This window comes from Vipera berus (assembly GCF_964194415.1).
Source record: "Vipera berus genome assembly, chromosome: 4".
In the NCBI taxonomy this organism is placed as follows: domain Eukaryota; kingdom Metazoa; phylum Chordata; class Lepidosauria; order Squamata; family Viperidae; genus Vipera; species Vipera berus.
In genome coordinates, this window is record NC_138206.1 from 67,152,849 (window position 1) to 67,173,050 (window position 20,202).

At 41.0% G+C, this 20,202-nt stretch overlaps 1 protein-coding gene across 1 annotated transcript; it reads right to left on the reverse strand.

The window, feature by feature from the left end:
- Window positions 1–4,831: 4,831 nt before the first annotated feature.
- SAT1 (spermidine/spermine N1-acetyltransferase 1) lies at window positions 4,832–13,685 on the reverse strand. The gene is made up of 6 exons (XM_081326338.1): window positions 13,421–13,685; window positions 11,313–11,364; window positions 9,000–9,083; window positions 7,355–7,456; window positions 7,221–7,261; window positions 4,832–5,346 (listed from the first exon to the last, which is right to left on the reverse strand). The coding sequence occupies exons 1-6, from the start codon at window positions 13,484–13,486 to the stop codon at window positions 5,176–5,178; spliced, it is 516 nt and encodes a 171-aa protein (XP_081182464.1). The 5' UTR covers window positions 13,487–13,685; the 3' UTR covers window positions 4,832–5,175.
- Between the last annotated feature and the right edge of the window lie 6,517 nt (window positions 13,686–20,202).

A 20,202-nucleotide genomic window follows, 5' to 3' on the forward strand; every position in this document is an offset into this window, starting at 1 on the left:
AGACTGGGCTTTTATTATCTTGCTTTTCAAAATTTCCCAAGCTTCTTGAGTTGTTTCCCCCTTTAGGATTCTCATCCATCTAATCCTTCCCAAGCTCTAAGTTTATTGAAATTAACTCATTTAAAGTCTAAGACTCTAGTTTGACTGTTTTCTATTGCTTGTGCTTCCAGAATATTGAATTCCAATATTGCATGATGACTTCCCCCCAAGGTTCCTGTGGCTTCAACACCTTCTATCATTTCATCTCTGTTAGTGAGGATTAGATCCAATATGAATAATCCCCTAGTTCTCTTCTCTACTTTTTGGGAGACAATGTTGTCTGCTAGGTTTGTCAGGAATCTGTTTGATCTTCCACTTGGTGCAGAGTTTGTCTCCCAGTTGATGTCAGGGTAATTAAAGTCCCCCATTACTATTGTGATGTGCTTCCTACATACCTTAGTTAGCTGACTAGGAAAAAGTTCATCTATTTCCTCTGTTTGGTTTGGCAGCCTATAACATACACCTATGGCAATGTCATCCCCCCCCTTTTATATTGACCCAAATGCATTCAAGATTACAGTTTTCATTGTTGCGCTCTATTTCTGTGGAGATATAGTTATTTCTTATATAAAGAGCAACTCCACCTCCTCTTTTGTTTGGTCTGTTTCTTTTAAATAATTTAAATCCCTCTAGCTGTGTGTTCCCACCATGTTTCTGTAATGGCAACAATATCATATCTGCCCTCATTAACCTGAATTTCTAGTTCACCCTGTTTGCTGTTCATACTCTGTGCATTGGTGTATAGACATTTGAGTCCTTTATGACTGATCCTATGTTTACTTTCTACGTAACCTGTGTGGTGCCTGAGTTCTCCTGTTTTCTTAGATTGCTGGGGACAGGGATGTTGTGTATCAATTAACTCATTGTCCCTGTTGTTTAGTTTAAATATTCCTCCAGAACAATGCCATGGATTTGATACCAAAAGTTTTAATGTCATTTATTTAGTTAACAAATTTATATGCCATCCAATTTCAGTAGTCCTAGGTGACTCATTAAAATGTAATCAGATGATATAGTAATAAAATTATTTATTATTATTTATTTTAGCCCACCTATTGCTCATGGACTTCTGCTTTCTATTCTGGTGCCTTAACCATAGACCAAACTGACTGTAAAGTCTATAGATTCTATAAAGACTGAAAAAATATGACTTATACTTGACTACTAAATTGTAATAAGGAGATAGATTGTTCTATATTATTGTCATAATATAGCAGTTTGGCTGAATTATCAAGCTGTGTATTATATTTGCCTGTTGAATGCTGTTAAAAATACAGTGACAACTGAGTTTCCAGAATCTTAATATTAGCAGATAATCTATTGAACATGAGCTGTATATTGCCCCTGAAGAATTGTTTGGCATCCATTTTTTCCATTTGCAGTTGAACATAGGACAAAAAAAGGTGCCGGAACTCCGTTCTGAGCGTTCTATGAGAAAAAAAGCCCTGCTTTTAATCATTTATCCCTTTTTTCTGAATTTTCCAGGAAAACAGCTGGTTAATTTTTAAAAAGTGCATCACTTTCTCAAATATTTTGTAGAAAACTCTAAAGGAAGAAAAAAAATCTCAACTAGATGGGTTCGTGCAAATGTAGGAAAGCATGTATTTCTGGAACATGTACATTTGTGGACTCTTTCATCTTCACAATTTATCTTGTTTATTTATATATTGCATGTATTTAGCCTATAGGCCAGCCAATAGTGGTAACAATAGAATCAATAAATAATAAATATTCTGCAAAACCAGAGAAAGTTTGATGCTAAGGCAACCAGGAGTAGGGAAACTTGATGGGTAGTCCCGCCTTAGACATGGAAGCCAGCTGAATGTCTTTGGACCAGTCACTTTATCTCAGCCTAGGAAGAAGATAATGGTAAACTACCACTGAAATCTTGCTAAGTAAACTGCATAGACCTGCTGCCAGGAATCAAGTCTGACTCAAAGTTACAAAACAAAAACAAACTTTACACAATAAGGTAAAACAACCCAATGAAGTTGCATTGAAATGTGCATGAATGGGTGAGAAAAACGCAAAAACCTGAGTGTGTTTTGTATTTTCTGTAAATTGCTACAAAATTACTACTGGCCCTGCTTTCAAACACTTAATAAAACAAACTGAATAAACTTGCCCTAAATTAATCTTGGACCATCCTCATATAGTCAAATTTTGAAAAGATAATCTCAATGAGATGTCAGGATTTTTGTTTGGATCAATGCATCATGAGAATACAAGACACATTTAAATATGATAAGGTAAAGGTAAAGGTTCCCCCGCACATGCGTGCTAGTCGTTTCCAACTCTAGGGGCCGGTGCTCATCTCCGTTTCAAAGCCGAAGAGCCAGCGCTTGTCCGAGGACATCTCCGTGGTCATGTGGCCAGCATGACTAGACGCCAAAGGCGCATGGAATGCTGTTACCTTCCCACTGTAGTGGTCCCTATTTTTCTACTTGCATTTTTACGTGCTTTTCAACTGCTAGGTTGGCAGAAGCTGGGACGAGTAACAGGCGCTCACTGTTACGCGGCACTCGGGATTTGACCCGCCAAACTGCCAACCTTCTGATCGACAAGCTCAGCGTCCTAACCCACTGAGCCACCGCGTCTCTTACTTAAATATGATACCCAGTGCCAAAACATACTTAAGCAAGTGATATCACTTCCTTAAAAGACCAAGTATCTAACTTTTCAATCCATCTGTATTGCAAAGTTTAAATTTGCAGCTGGGCGTGTGAGAGCAGGAGACAAATATTCTATTTTCTGGACAGTGCAAACAAGATTTTTTTTTTGCATAGAATTACTCTGAAAAGTAACTTGGGGGTAAATATGAACATTTACTGAGGTTTTTTTCCTCTGCCCTATTGCTGTTCTCTACTTATGCTGCTGACATGTTTGAATCAGTTTGATGCTATGAAAATAGTTTGTAGGTAAGGACTTGAAATGGGAAGAGGATTCATTTAATTTAGAAACTGCAATATCAAGACCTCTGAGGAAACTGTTAACTTGCAGAAGTTGTTTTTTTTTTGCTTGAGGACAGCTGATGTCACACTTGCAGGGTTCTTGCACACTCTTGGTATTCAGGTTGTGAAATATGTTCACCTGTGTGGCAAGAAATTTTCTTAAAATAAATGAAGAAGGAAAAGGTTTTAAGGATAAAAAAGGCAATTGAAAGGTCCATGGAAGAATCTATAGAGGCCTTCCATACCACTGAAACTCATTGAACATAATCATGAATAAGCTACTGTCACACAATCTCCTTGTTCTGGAAGCCTTTTATTATATATTTTTTCTGCTACCACCACTATAACCTTTTGAGGGTTTAGAAAGTTTTAAGTCTTGAAAGTAAAGTAACTGTATGGAATACAGGGAAGATACAGGATAGCTCATATATATGAACGTTTGTTAAAATGTATTTTAAAGCAGATTCACCTTTCTACAAATATCTAATCAATACCATCCCAGCCTGGCCTAAAAATGATTTCTAACACCGTCTCCCTGACAGGAGAGAGCTTTTCTGAGGCTCAGATTCTGACCCTTGCTCTGACCTGTCCACCCAAGATCCCTTTCTTAAGTTCCTCTTTCCTGCTGGAATTTATCCTGGGAGGAGTGCACAATTTTGTCATTCTTTGTTTGGATGATCCACCATGTCATCCCATCTACAGATCAGAAGCCAACCATTATCAAGATGAAGAAACACTGGATTCTTGCCAGAAATTTTCTTCAAAGAGGGATTGTAACAACCATGTTCAGACTGGTGCCGTTATTTCAAAAGATCTTATCTGTTGCTTTTCCAGGTGATAGTGAAATTATCAAAAAATGATCAAACTAATTAACAGAGGTATCCTTGGTATTCTCTGAGCTTGTTTGTTTTTGTGCAGACATTTCATCAGCCAAACTAGGTAAAATCACCAGCTAGACACGGATTTTACCTACGGTAGTTTGGGTAACGAAACATCCGCAAGAAACAGTACCAAGGGCCCCTCACTTCAACCCTGAACTACAAATATATATATCTGTAGTTAATTTCAAAATAGGAGAAAATACCCTTTCCAAAGGTCTAATTATGAGTGTATTACAATAGGGGCATTAAAGATGGCAGAATACAAATCAAACAAGACTGAACAGCATCATTTGGCAAAACCTTTTAGAGTTTTGGCCCATTTCAGATCACCTTTGCATGTCCATGGGAAAGCAGAACTTTTAAGTAGCTATATATATCCAGAATATATCAATAGGCAAGAAAGGTTAAATGCATTATAGGATTGCAGGTTAATGTGTGTTTTGAATAATAATAACGGAAAATAATGTAGAAGGGAAACTATCAAGGTAATGAACTGCTTTGGTCAGAAGCAGTTTTCTGCCTGGCATTACAACAGGGGAAAATGTTTTAGTGGATTGCCTACAGTTGTTGAACCAATGAATCATGTGTTTATCTACAACCTGATTTAAAAGCTTTTTTGAAGAGAAAGAAATCAGTGGAAAGACTTCTCCCCTAATTTATTTCATACTTTTTCCCCTTTATGTACCTTGTGTGCTCTAGTGTCAAGGTTAAAGGTCCTTAAAAAATGCAGCACCCTACTGGAAATTTAGTTTTCCTAGGTTGACTTATCTTAAATCTGTAGGAAACTTCCCAAAGAATTAAATATCTAGCAGTACCTTGAGGGCTCTTCAAACTGGTGATGGAATAAAAGGGATACAAGGTAGTGATAATATGTGTTATGAGATTGCAAAAAGGCAGCAAAACTGTAATGGATATAAACAATTAGAGAAGAAGGCCAATAAATAAAAATTGATACAAGCATTTGTGATCACTAATAAGAAAACATTTATTTCATCATAAATGTAAATAATTGAAAACAAAAAAACCCATACCAGTGTGTACACTGTACACATTAGAAGGATACTTACAATGAAGTTACACATAATAGACATTTTAGGATCATAGATGTACTAACAGTAAACTGCTGCTACATTGGAATCTCAGAAGTCTACAACACAGTAACATCCACACTATTAGTATTAGAGCTTTAGGATTAAGATACATATTAACTATTTCAATATTAAAATGAAAGAAAAGCAATACGGGAATAGCAAATTGAGAAATTACACATTTAATTTGTATTTGGGTTATTGGGTTGACAACACTTATTCTTCAGTTGCCATCTTAATCAAATACTCCTTGTCTATTTTGAAGAGTCTCCATCCTTCCTCAGATGACAGATCAGAAGCTCCCCGTCTTTTGTAAAATCTAATGGAAGGTTCATTCCATTCTGCTACTAAAAAGTGCATACTGCTGCAACGGCATTTGACAGCAATCTGGGGAAAGCGAAACAGAACACGAACATAGGTAAAAGTGGTAGTATGTTTTTGGTACCTCTAAATGTTTATATTCCGAATATATTTTTGATTGCTTTGCAACCCAAGATATGAGCATTTTATAGGTTTACCTCAATAACAATTTTTAAAAACCCTCACAATGAAGGTATAAAGTAACTGAAAAACTGGATGAACACTGCAATACACACATTTAACATACATGTGTTCCTCATTTAATGACCATTTGTTCAGCGACTGTTCAAACTTAAAGATAGTGCTGAACAAATGGTAGTGGAACTACCTATACTATTTCAACAACCAGTCCTTGTATTTACAGCTGGTGCATTGTCCCGTCACATGATTACGATCAGGGCTTGGCACCTAGTTCACGATTGCAATGTCACAGCATCCCATGGTTACACGATTGTCACTTACAACCTTCTTTGCTGGCTTCCTTAGAAGCAGAATCAATAGGGAAGCAGGCAAATGGCAACTATGTGACTTCCCTGGTTAGATGGTTTGAAGAATGGAAATTGCAACCAAAATTTCCATTACTAAGCAGCATAGTCAAGTGGTGTTATGTTTTACAGCTGCATTACTTATCAATGGAAATCCTAGTCCCAATTGCCATAGTTAGGTGAGAACTACCTATACTATTCCAACAATAGCATTTCAATAATATTGGCTTCATGGGACTGAGAATCCCTTACTGCTTCAATTGTATTTAAAAATAATTTTACGAAGAGTTTTTAGACCTATGATTCAGTGTGATACCATGAAGATCTCAAATGCAGATTGAATTAAAATCATGTAATACTTTTCTTGCTGAGGAAAGGGTATCAAACTTCAATGCAGAAATATATTTTGAATATAGCATACTGTAGTTACAGCTATCTTGCTATGAGCAAAAAAATGTTTTTATAGATTCTATGAAAGAATCCTAATTAAAAGTGAACCTTTAAAATGTGCACCACATTTATCATTAAATTATTTTCAAATAACTGAACAAAAAGTAATATACAAAATTAAGTGCACATGTGTGGAAGTATGATTTACACGTTTGGAAAATATGGAGAAGTAAGGAAATGGTTTGGGGAAAAGTAGTTTTAACTATGTTTTTCTTATTTCATGCCTTTAATATTTGTTGGCTTACTATTTCTAATTTCTGTTTTATATAACTCTGCTTAGCGCAAAACGGAATTACATGTTAGTATTTATATACATCTTCTAAAATTATTTCCTGGAAACATAAAGATCTTTGAAAATTGTTCTAAGAGACCCATTAGATCAGGGGTGTCAAACTCAATTTCACTGAGGGCTGCATCAGCATTATAAGGTAAAGGTAAAGGTTCCCCCGCACATGCGTGCTAGTCGTTTCCAACTCTAGGGGCCGGTGCTCATCTCCGTTTCAAAGCCAAAGAGCCAGCGCTTGTCCGAGGACGTCTCTGTGGTCATGTGGCCGGCATGACTAGACGCCAAAGGCGCACAGAACGCTGTTACCTTCCCATCGTAGTGGTCCCTATTTTTCTACTTGCATTTTTATGTGCTTTCGAACTGCTAGGTTGGCAGAAGCTGGGATGAGTAACAGGCGCTCACTCTGTTACGTGGCACTCAGGATTCGACCCACCAAATTGCCATGCCAACCTTCTGATCGACAAGCTCAGCATCAGCATTATGGTTGCCCTCAAAGGGCCAGGTGGGCCAGATCTGGCCCACGGGCCTTGTGTATGACATGTCTGCATTAGATAGTCATCAATGAGTAAAACAAAGTATGACTGGAATAATTGATCAGATGAAATTTCCATTTGTATTGAAGATAACTGATCGGTTACTTTTTCCCCCTATACAATGGAAAGTCATAATCATCTACTTACTTGACTTAGATTCTTCAGAATTTCTGAACCAATACCGGAACCTAAAGATGGGAAATATTTAATTTTATAAATCAAATCTGTATAAGGCTTATATAACATGATTCTAAAATATTAATGTTTAATATCTAAGATACCTCTGAATTCATTCATCACAAAGAAATCTTCAAGATACAGCAATTTTCCAATCCATGGATCATAAGTGAAATAATACATGGCAAAGCCCACAATACCATAACCTGCAATGAAAGTTATTTTTATTTTACATAGGTAGAATATCATTAAAACAAAACAACTTAGTGTATTTTAAGTTTTACATGCATCTGTCAGAATAGGCATTGTAATCATGCAAAATTAATTTGTTATGCTGCAAAAGTAAACATTTATAATTCAATAGATGCAATAAGAAGCAACAGTTCTATTAGAGTACAGATCCCCATCAAGTAAAAACTGGTCAAAGGAAATGTCATATTAATAAGATGCAGTTAACTGAGCTTGCACAAGCCCAGTAACTATACAGCTCAAATACACAGCCAGTTGTGTCAGTTTGTCATTAAAATTAGAATTTTTTGTTAAAAATACTCTTTTCATATCCTATTGATACCATGTTGGAACAATACAAACTTCAACAAATTCACAACGGCAGATCAGAATGCTGTAGTAATTGACTGTTCTTACATTTATGCCCACAAGATTTTTCCCAGATCAAAGCCTTTGGTATTTATCTTCTAAAAAAATTCTGAAGGTTTGTTTACAATGCAAAGGTGCTTTAAAGGAGGCAACTGCATTGTTTCATCTGTGATATCTAAACATTAAGAGCAGCTATATTCTTCAGTTGAATTGCAGCAGCCATGCTAATTGCTACCAGTGTTTTTCACTAGCACTTGTAAAAAGGAGCAAGTGTTCACTTTTCAATTTTTGGCCCTTTCCAGTTACATCTGTATAAGACATTACTGACTCCAATTTGATTTTATATTCCCCTATGCTTCATAAATTTCTGAAAACAGAAATTACATATATGATTTCTGATCTACCGAGTGCTTTTATACTTTCTTCTTACTTGAGGTAAATGTTTGGGAATAGTATTTGTCCCTGGAGACCTTACCTCATATATCATGATCATCTACTTTATTGTGTAACGGATCTTTTAGTTACCTCCCCGCCCATCCATGTACACGGAAGGGCCATGTACATGGCGAAGCTAGAGACTGTAACCTGAAGATTGGGACAAATTAAAGAAAACGTGATTTAACAGACTTGCATTGCGATAAGTTAGGGTCAAACAAGAATAACCATGAAACCAAGTGGAATTACACTTTTTCTTCTTCTACTGTTATACCTGGTTCTCCATGGTCTTCAGGATAATTAAGCACATTTTTTTAAAAGCCACAACAAAAAAGACATCAAATTGGATTCAGAGTTTGCTCTTGCCAATAGGAGCATTCCTTAAATGAAATGCTCTGTAGAATCCAGCAAGCAGGGAAGTAGTGAGATGATTCTCCAATCGTCCCCTGTAGCCTTCCCTCCACTGTCAGCTATTCTGGATGGTCCTTAGATTCTCCAGAGTAGATATTTATGCGGATGTCTCCTCCCTTTCCCTGCCAGCAGAACTGATGAATTAAGATTTAAAAAAAAACCCTTCCATTCATGGAAGACAAGGTCTGAATCCAAGATATATTTTCATGTTTTAAGTATTAACCTTGCAATATTTATGTATAATTCTATTAAAGGTGTTTAAATCTTAGTTTTTCTAATAAAGACATTACAATGTTTAAGTTTCACCTTCAGGTGCCGAGTGTTCTTTTGGCACTTCTGCAACGAGGCAGCGATAGAAAGGATGTTCTCCAAAACCATCCTCAAGAAGATCTACAGAATGAGAACATATGGATGATTTAACTACCATTTCCCAATCTCCCATGTAAATTAACCAGATTTATTCTTTTTTTTAAAAAACAAAACAAAAACAAAAACAAGTTTTATTAATTTTCCAGTTTTACATCCAAATATTTAGGAAGCAGCGTGGTGATTGGGTAATCAATAGTCCAATAACATGATCTTTTGTACATGTCTCAGGTTACATCATCAAAAATTCCCTCTCTATTTCCCTTAATTACTATATCACATTCAAGTTAGTACATTTCTAATTATAGCACAATTAGTTAAGACATTTTATCAATATATTTTTACTTATACATATCCATGTCTTGTTTTTAAATTTTACCTAATTTCAATTACAGTGTTCCAATTTGGCCTTTAAAATCCATAATATTTAGATTTCGGGTAACCCAAATTTCCCTTATTTCATTACATAGTAGTTGTCATATCTAAAATACACACATTGCTTACTTAAATACATTATTTTATTTCACAAATATATTCTATTTCTCGTCCTAGTACCTCATCACTTACTAATAAAGTATCCTTTATTGTCTCAATCCAACTTCCGTATTATAATTCAAAACTATATTCTAATAGCTAATTTTCATTTCCCTCGTACATCAAAGTCCTAAATATTAAATCAATTAATATCTTTTAAAGTCTCCCCTTAGCCCATTAAGTGAAATTTTAGGCTCTTCCATTATAAATCAAGAAATCCCATTTTTTAACTGTAAGTCTGGCTGTCTTTTTGTGCCAAGCAGGCTTCCATATCAGTGCCTTTAAATCCTCAAGTGGATCTCCCTTCATTCCTACACATATTATTTGAATCAAGGGAGACCATCCAGTTGTCAATTTTTCAAAGGAACTGGCCCCTTTGTAATCATTGAATTGTTGCCCTAATAGTTCAAATCTCCATGTTTGGTTTAGTATATTTGTTGTCAATTCAATCTGGTCTTCTTCTTCTTCCGGTTTCATCTGGCTTGGGTAAGAAGTCATGTCCAATGTTGTGGTTGTTGTTTGGTTGTCTAGATTCTCAATAAGGTGTACTTGTTGATCTTTAGCACCCTCCATCCTAGTGTTGCTTTCTTCAGCTTCTGTTGGTTTTTGAATTGTAGATTTTTTGGTTGAAATCATGGTTTGACTATCAAAGTTCTCAATAGATTGTACTTGTTGTTCTTTAAAGCTTTCTGTCTTGATATTGGTTTCTTCCTCCTCTGTTGCTTTTTGGATTGTAAGTTCATCAGTTGAAATCAGGGCTTCATTTTGTAAATTTAGGCTAGCACCTTTGTCTTTCAGTCAGGAATTCATTAGCTCAGTAGCTTCAAGGATTTTTTCAAGTATAACCTTATAATTAAGTTGTGGGTAGTATTCTTCCATTTCTAAGGTGTTTACAGATAGTCCTTTAGTGGAGGCTATTTTTGATAGAAGTCAGTGAATTTCCACCTCCACTATTCCTAGAAGTTGTTTTCACCACCCAGCTGTTTCAAGTTCTTATCTTTTTTAGATAGTACCAAGGACAAATCTAGGCAGTAAGCAGGTCTCAGTAAAAAAAATAAATCACTTGCTATACCAGGCTTTGCCACAAGATGTCCCCGATAGCATATAAAGTCTTTTTCCAAACTCAAATTAGGCTTTTATCCAGTTTACTTCTCCCCCCGCCCCAGCTTAACAAGTAGATAAGGTAATAGGTCCCCGTAGAAATAAGAACTTTTTGGGACTCCAAATATCCAAAAGTTGCAAGTCCAATTATTTAGTAGTTTAGTTTTCTTTTCGAAGCTTTAATTCGCCAGGTAGGCAAACACTGCCATTCCAAAGGGGGAGGGGAGAAATAAATTTTCAAAACGCTCCCACAGGAAAGTAGTTGAGGATATAAGAAAGGTAAAGGTAAGGTCTCACCCAATTCCTCTGTGTTGCTTTCGTTGTGCTTGGTGATTTTGGCTTTCAGCTGGTAATGGCTTAGTGATCGGCCATGTTGATGGCTGATCCTTTCTTCGTCAGTCCAAAGGAGCTGCTCTGGATCAAACGGAGGGGCTGCTGCCCTTCCGCGATCAGTCGGAGGTCCTCCTCACGGTCGTCGCCCCTCCAGGGCGACTTTTGACCCTTTTCAGGGTCTCCCAACAAAGGAAAACCAGGCAGCAGAGAGAGCACTCTCCCTGCCCGTCCTCTGGCGCCGCGATCGCCTAAATTAACCAGATTTATTCTAAAGTATACCATTACCTTTTTCAGTCAGTACCACTTGCTCCTCCATATCTTCGTATTTAGCAAGCTCCTGTCAAAAACAAAACATATTATGGCTAATTTTCTATTCCATTAGACTGAAAGAACTACAAGTTCATTTATTTTTATTTGGAAAGTTATGTTTTTTATTCTACTATCTATTTATATCAGGAAAAATGTTTCTGAAAGTGTTATCTCCTGTGCAAAGTCTTAGTGACAATCTTGAGGGAATCCTCTAATAATTTCTAAAGGTACAAAGTAATCATAGTGGTATCTGAACAACTGGACACAGAACTGCATTATGAAACAGCAGTACCGTGTAAGCCTATCTGAAAGCAAGACTGATGGAGTACCATGGGACATACTTCCAAAGTAGTATTCCTGGATTTGAACTCTCTGTGGCTATTCCACAAATACTAAAAATGTCATAAGGAAAATTATATTACTATATCATCCCATAAATTTATTTTTAATAAGGACTCAACTGAACACTAGGGTTTAGTTTTGTAGAGTAATAGATCCCAGTATCCAATTTCACATTGGATGCAGTTTCATGTATGTCTGGCTCTCAGTATCTTGTCTTTGGACAAAAGAATCAGATTGGATATTGTAGATACAGGCGTAGGCAACCTTGGCTCTTTTATGACTTGTGGACTTCCAACGCCCAGAATTCTGGGAGTTGAAGTCCACGAGTCATAAAACAGGCAAGGTTGCCTACCCCTGTAGAATCAATTGCAACTTAAGTCTTATTTTTAATTGTATCACACAGATTAATTATCATAAAGACTCCTCCTCCTCCTAAGAGGAAGGAATTCTTTGCCAACTCATGAAGGCAAAGATGTGTGTCCAAAGGGAAGAAAAGTTGTTCAGGGTTGTCAAAACAATCTCCACCCCCACCCTAGGACTTTGCTCCTAACTGAAATGCTAGATTTAACTTGTTTAATTTCCTTTTTAAAAAAACGTACTGTAGCATATCGCTTTAGGGCAAAGGTAAATCTACTTCAGGTGGAGATTGTTCAATCTCTGTGGAAGTAAAATATCGTCTGCTCTATTACTTTATTGCCTTAAAAACATCAGTTTGATCTCACCTTAAGCACAAATACATCTATAATTAAATTATTGTCATAATCCACATTATCTCAAAACCTACCTTTTCGAACAAGCTGGCCTGGCCTGATGGGATGGGGTTGGGTTTTACTAATCTGTTTTAACCTACTTTTTAATGTGTTTTAACTTATTCGTGGGCATTTTGTTTAATCGTTTTTAATTTTTGTATCTTGTTTTTTTTAATATGTATTGCCCTGTTCATCGCCCTGAGTCCTTCGGGAGAAGGGCGGTATACAAATAAAATTATTATTAATAATAATAATAATAATAATAATAATAATAATAATAATAATAATAATAATAATAATAATAATAATAATAATTTTATTTATATACCGCCCTTCTCCCGAAGGACTCAACAACAACAACCACCGAAAAGGGAATAATATGATAAAATATATCTAGTTTCATAGTTGGAACAGGGGGAAAAAAACCAGCAAAAGCTGGAGGGAAATTAAACAGAACATAAATACAATGCACATTATCTATAATTAATCACTACAACTTTAATTTTATAACACATTAAAGGCAAAAAGCTGAAGCTTTTGTCGAGTTCAGCACGTGAAAACGTGGCATAACCAAAATGTCGAGCCTTAAAAGGCCAGGAAACCTCGTTTTCTTAAAAAGGAGAAATTGCACGTAAAGAAGAGCGAGACAAACGGTAGTCAGGACCCTGGGTATTAATGCTACTCTAGTGGGTTTTTGCTGTCGCCCTTGTTGATGTCTCCTGACAGTCTCATGGCCTCTGGAAGGCTGTTGATAAAAGTAGCCGGGATCCGTGGGGAACCGCACCGCCTTTCTGGTTCCTGCGATAACCCTTCGCTCTTCCCCCGTATTTTATATTAGGCAAAACTTTTTACGGCTGCTTAAATCAGAACAAAAGGAGGCGAACCGGACGGCATTGGAGTTCAACTTTATTAAGGTTTTTCCACAACAGGCGGGGCTGGGTGCGGCGGCCGGGCGAGTCTCCGGGGCCGGCACGAAGCGAGGTACAAGTATACCTTTATGAGGCGCAGAATATCAGCGCAGTCCTCGGGCCGCGCGGCTCGGATATGGAAGGAGGCCATTTTCGGCGACGTTTTCCCTTGCGTCTCCCGCCTCTCGCGAGTCCCCGATAGTTGAAGAGCAAGAGAAGAAGTTTCTTCATTCGCGTCCCGGGCGCGGCGTTGGCGGCACAGTCAGGCAGGCAGCATTCCCTTGGGCACCGAGAACAAAGCAAAGGCCGAAAGAAGAGCGCACGTAGCACTTTCTGCCTAGGTCTCTTCCGTCTAGCCTCTATTTATAGCCCAGCGCAGCCCTCTCGGCCAATCAGAAACGCCACTTGACGCATCGTTCCTCCCTTTCATCCTCCTACAGATTACCTCATCTTTTTAGGAAATGATGCCCTGAGGTTGCCTAAACAATGACTCAGGCAAGCTTTGGGCTGCGCTGAGAGCACCATCTCATGGAGCAGCTCATTTTTTCGTGGGAACGAGCACCTAGGACAGGGGTCTTCAAACTTGGCCCTTTGATGACTTGTGGACTTCAGCTCCCAGAATTCCTCAGTCAGCGTGCCTAGCTAAGGAATTCTGGGAGTTGAAGTCCACAAGTCATCAAAGGGCCAAGTTTGAAGACCCCTGACCTAGGATTTCTAGATGCTTTTGGAGTTCGGTTCTGATCAGTTCCAAGCAGTTTGGAAATGTGGATCAGTCCAAAACATCTGGACGGAAACCAGGCTGCTTATCTTTACCGTAAACCATTCTACTGTAATCCTCTTTCAAACAATCTCTTTCAATTCTGTAGCAGATGTTCTTTCAAAAGGTCCCCATACTTAGGGCAACTGCAAGCCAGTTTTTATTTTGCAGCATCAGAATGGGGCACGGATCAGGGAAATAACGAAAACTGATGCTCAGTGCAGAGGCTGCCACAGCAGCTTGTAATGTATTATAGAAGAGGTTTGCAAATTAATTCCCCACTCCATATGCCAATTCCTCAAACAAACAAAAACTCCTGTTAGCACTGCTCCAAAGCAGAAATACCATAAGGAGGAATTTCCAGAAAAACTGCCTTCCATCATGGGTTTCTGAGAGGCCACATTTGAATCGGGAGGAACGTATATATAATAATTTTTAAAACAATATAAAGAATTGCTCAACAGTGAGACAGGTGGCAAATAACTTGAATATACTGTATAAAGTAACTAGTGCTGCCTCTGCACCTTACCTTTATGTGCAGCAGCAATAAAGGTCGGCAGTGTTGTATTCTTTCACAAATTAATTTGAAGGTAGTTATTGGTACATTTCCTGCCACCCTTTCTCCTTCCATCCAGCATCATCAGTCCAATCAGGGGTTATAGCTTTCATTATAATTAATTTATCTATCCTTAATTTGTATTATTGACTGTGCTGACAGGACTGACAGTTGATACCCTTATACAACAATTTTACATAAACTCATATTTTCAGATATGGTAAAAGGTAAAGGTAAAGGTTCCCCCGCACATGTGTGCTAGTCGTTTCCAACTCTAGGGGCCGGTGCTCATCTCCGTTTCAAAGCCGAAGAGCCAGCGCTTGTCCGAGGACATCTCCGTGGTCATGGGGCCGGCATGACTAGACACCAAAGGCGCACGGAACACTGTTACCTTCCCACCGTAGTGGTCTCTATTTTTCTACTTGCATTTTTACATGCTTTCGAATCAGATATGGTAGCACCTATTAAATACTTTAATACAACTGTTGATTCCCTTGGACAGCAAAAGTCCTGTCAGATGTAGATCACTATATACCCACCAGATTTGTTGCTGTTATCTGATTTCTTTCCAAGTATTTGGACTCACTTGAGGGTCAGTTAAGGCCATTGTTGCTATTTTCTTTTCCAAGATGGTGGCGCGTTCACATGCAGTGGCCCTGAGCTCCCGATACTGGTGTGTGGTGATTAGAATAATGTGTGTATGGATGTGTGTGCACAGTGTAGCGCAGACATGTCAAACACAAGGCCCGGGGGCCAGATCCGGCCCACGAAGTGATTTCATGTGGCCCGCGAAGCCATCCTGGAAACAGTGAGGGAACGGCCCCCACTGCCTTGGCCCTGGCCCAGAGACCCTCCTTCTGCCAGAGACCCTCAGATCTGTCCCACTCCTGCCCAGGCCCCCATAGGCACCCTTGACATGAAAGATGTAGAGCTGGCCATGCCCACCCAGTAGGCCATATGCACTCTAGCCACGCCCACCCAGTAGGCCACGCCCACCCTGGCCATACCCACCCAGCTCCCTGAGGGCAACCGCAATGCTGATGCGGTCCTCAATGAAATTGAGTTTGACACCCCTGGTGTAGCGCAAGGGGCTAAATTTGCCTACAAATGCGTAGAGCTGCTAAACATCGGGTTTGCAAGGCAATCCGGGATTACCAGCGATTTTCAGCAGTCCGAACTGCATAGCAAGGCCTCCAGGATCTCCATGGATTGTCATCGGGTCGGGGAGGTGCCGACGTAAGTGAAAGCAAAAGGAGCGGAAACAAAAGCGCGGCTGCAGAGCCAGTCTGTTGGTTCGGCTTAGGAAGCAGCTCCACAGACCAGCACTGCCAAGTGTTTTTTTGATCAACGAAAGATCCCTCGTCCACAAAATTGACCAGTTACAGCTGCAGATGGCAGCAAGCAGGCTTCTCCGTGAAAGTTGTGTGATGATTGTTATGGAGACCTGGCTACACACAGCTGTACCTGATGCGGCAGTGGAGTCATTCATCACTCCAACAGAAATGGCGATTCCGGTAAGAGCAAGGGAGGAAGACTTTGTGTCTATATACATAGTGATTGGTGTGCTAACAGCTGAGTAGTTCACATGTATTGCTCCCCAGATGTGGAACTGATGAATGTCACATGTAGGCCATTTTATCTTCCTAGAGAAATTATTGTGGTAATTATTATAGCTACCTTTATTCCACCTGATGCCAATGTCAGTGCAACGCTTTCTAAGCTATATGATGTCATCTCCAGGCAGCAGCAAACTCACCCAGAGGGTGCTCTTGTCATAGCTGGGGACTTCAATCAAGCCTGTCTAAAGACAGTTCTCCCCAAGTCTGTGCAGTATGTGCAATTTTCCACCAGAGGGAAGAATACTTTAGACCAGACCACGAAGTGATTTCATGTGGCCCGCGAAGCCATCCTGGAAACAGTGAGGGAACGGCCCCCACTGCCTTGGCCCAGAGACCCTCCTTCTGCCAGAGACCCTCAGATCTGTCCCACTCCTGCCCAGGCCCCCATAGGCACCCTTGACATGAAAGATGTAGAGCTGGCCATGCCCACCCAGTAGGCCATATGCACTCTAGCCACGCCCACCCAGTAGGCCACGCCCACCCTGGCCATACCCACCCAGCTCCCTGAGGGCAACCGCAATGCTGATGCGGCCCTCAATGAAATTGAGTTTGACACCCCTGACCTAGCAGATAACAACCTGAAGCAAGTGTGGCAGGGACTGCAGCACCTAACCAACCATAAGGGCAACACGAGGAACACGGTTAATACCGATGCCTCATTGGTAGAGGAGCTGAATATCTTCCTCGCTTGCTACGAGGTGAAAAGACCAGACCCCGTAGCTTCTGCTGGCTAGCCTTCTGATTCTTAGCCAGTCACCCTGTATGAACATCAAGTGAAAGCTCTATTGAAGGCTGTGAATCCCAGCAAAGCTGCAGGCCCAGATGGGATGCTGGGGATACTGGTAAAGAATTGTGCAGGGGTCCTGACGAGGATCTTTAACATCTCCTTGCAAACGGCCTGTGTACCATCACGTTTGAAAGCAGCTACCATTGTCCCAGTCCCGAAAAAAACAGCAATTAATTGCCTAAACGACTACAGACCTATTGCATTAACGTCTGTAGTGATGAAATGCTTTGAAAGATTGATTTTCCAACATCTTAGGACAAGCCTCCCACTGGACTTTGACAAACATCAGTTTGCTTACAGGGGGAATAGGTCGACAGATGATGCCATAGCTACTGCTTTACACTCTGTAGCAAGCCATCTGGAGAAACCTGGAAGCTATGTCAGGATGCTTTTCATTCAACACTATTCTGTCGAGCATCCTTATTGAAAAGCTGACTTGAATTTTCCCCCCTCCATCTGTGATTGGATTAAAGACTTTCTTAGGGACCAGCTATAAACAGGGTTGGGTCTGTTTCATCCACCTCTCTGAAGCCTTGCACTGGCTCACCACAGCGCTGTGTGCTTAGCCCTTACCTGTATTCACTGTACACATGATTGTGTATTATTTATTATTTATTATTTTAATTCCATTTATATCCCGCCCTTCTCCGAAGACTCAGGGCGGCTTACAAGTTCGCAGATGATACCACTGTAATGGGTCTTATTACAGGTGGAGATGAAACAGCGTACAGGGGGGAGGTACAAAAACTACCCTCATGGTGTCTAGAGAACAACTTGCACGTGAACATCAGCAAGACAAAGGAGATGCTGCTAGACTTCCGGAGGAAAAGAGAGGAACCTGCCCCACTTTACATCGGGGGAGGGGGCTGTGTGGAGAGAGTTTTCTCCTTTAAATTCCTTGGAGTCTACCTCTGTGAAGATCTTACCTGGAAAATCAATACAACCCAGGTGGCCAGAAAGGCCCAACAGAGACTCCACTTCCTCAGGGTCTTGTGGAAGAACAGGGTAGAACAGGGGTCGGCAACCTGAAAAAGGAAAAGAGCCACTGGGAACCAGTTCCATCACACATAAAAAAAGTGAGAGCCGCGTGCGTGCGTCCATGCATGCGCATGCGCAAAAAACACTGTGCATGCACAAAACGTTTTTCTTGCGCATGCACAGACGCGCGCGGTTGCCATTTTTGTTTATGTGTGATGGAACCGGTTCCCGGTTGCGTGACGGCGACGGCCTGTTTGCAGAGCTACCGCCTTCGGCAGCCTGCAAACGTGCCGCGGCAGCTTTCGCAAAGAGCGGCGCCGCTGCCCGTTCGCGCGGAGGTGCGCGCGCACCTCTCCAAAGGTTTGGGGAGGTGCGCGCGCACCTCCGCTCGTTCGGAGAAGTGCGTGCGCACCTCTCGGAATGGGCAGCGGCGCCGCTTGTTGGGAAAGCTGCCGCGGCCCGTTTGCAGAGCTGCCGCTTTCGGCAGCATGCAAACGTGCCGCGGCAGCTTTCGCAAAGAGCGGCGCCGCTGCCCGTTCGCACGGAGGTGCGCGCGCACCTCTCCAAAGGTTTGGGGAGGTGCGTGCGCACCTCCGCTCATTCGGAGAGGTTCGCGCGCACCTCTCGGAATGGGCAGCGGCGCCGCTTGTTGGAAAAGCTGCCGCGGCCCGTTTGCAGAGCTGTCGCTTTCGGCAGCCTGCAAACGTGCCACGGCAGCTTTCCCAAAGAGTGGCGCCGCTGCCCGTTCACGCGGAGGTGCGTGCGCACCTCCGCCCATTCGGAGAGGTGCACGCGCACCTCTCCAAACGGGCGGTGCCACTCTCCATTTGGAGAGGTGCGCGCGCACCACTGCCCGTTCGAAGATGTGCGCGCACACCGGGCGGCTGGGAGCCGCAGGAGACGGCTCAAAGAGCCGCATGCGGCTCCGGAGCCGCGGGTTGCCGACCCGTGGGGTAGAACAACGACTAATGACCTTTTACTGGTCTACTATAGAAAGCGTCCTCTCACACTGTATTGTGGTTTGGTATGCTGGCTTGACAGCCGTGGATAGGAAGATATTACAGAGGGTGGTGAGCATAGCACAAAACGTCGTGGGCTGTGTTCTGACAACACTGGATGACATCACCAGGGTCTGCTGCCTTGAAAGAGTGAGGAAAATTCTCAGGGATGACTCACACCCTGGTCGGTACCTCTTTATTCTCCTACCATTGGGTAGGAGATATAGAAGTATAGCCAGCCACAGCAACAGTTTCTATCCATGGGCTGTCAGGCTCTTGAACGGGAAATAACTCTATGTATGATAGACTTGCAAGGTCAGCGCGTTGTGCAATTAGCTCACATGGTATAACAAGATGGTGGGTTTGTTGTCACTGCGAGTTGCGGTGGTGGGGGCTCAAAGGGAGGCTCAGCCAATCTCATTGTATACATGTTGTGCTTTGATAATAAAGGATCATTCATTAGCTCCTCTCAGTTTCTTTTGGGACTTTCTCATTACTCTTGCTATATCAACTTTCACTCATGGTCCCTATTGATGCAGAACCAATTTGAACTTCTAGCCTTGGTAATTCTCCCCAAGGCCCTGGTAGAAGATTTTCTCTTTGGCCAATGCTTGACCATTTGGCAGAACTTGAAATTCTTCTTGGCTTGCTCACTGCTGGACATATGGTGAGTGTAGGACTCTCCTGATGGTGCCTTTTTAGTCAGTGTTGTGGATTACCCTCAAATGTGTCTCAGTTCATTCTTGAATTTTTCTGAGACTTTCTTTCTCTGATCTTCCAGCAGCTTCCACAAGTTTGGGATTGAAGCAAAGAACCGGCCTCCTGCTCCTCCAATCTTTCTTTTCTATCCTTCTATCCTATGCAGCTTAAATGGACTCCAGAAGATGGTAGAGGACAGGAAGGCCTGGAGGAACGCTGTCCATAGGGTCGCGATGGGTCGGACATGACTTCGCAACTAACAACAACAATCCTATGCAGGATTCCTGGCTAACAGATGTATTGGGATTTGGATGAAGATAAAAAAGACTAATTATCTACGCTGTCACAGCCAAAACCAAAATGCTTTGGTTGATTAAAAAAAAGCAGCTTCTGTACTTGTGGGAAAACACTGGGAAGAAACATCCAGCTGGGTTGTTTTGTTTTATGAGTCTTATAGTACAGTATCAGGCCTT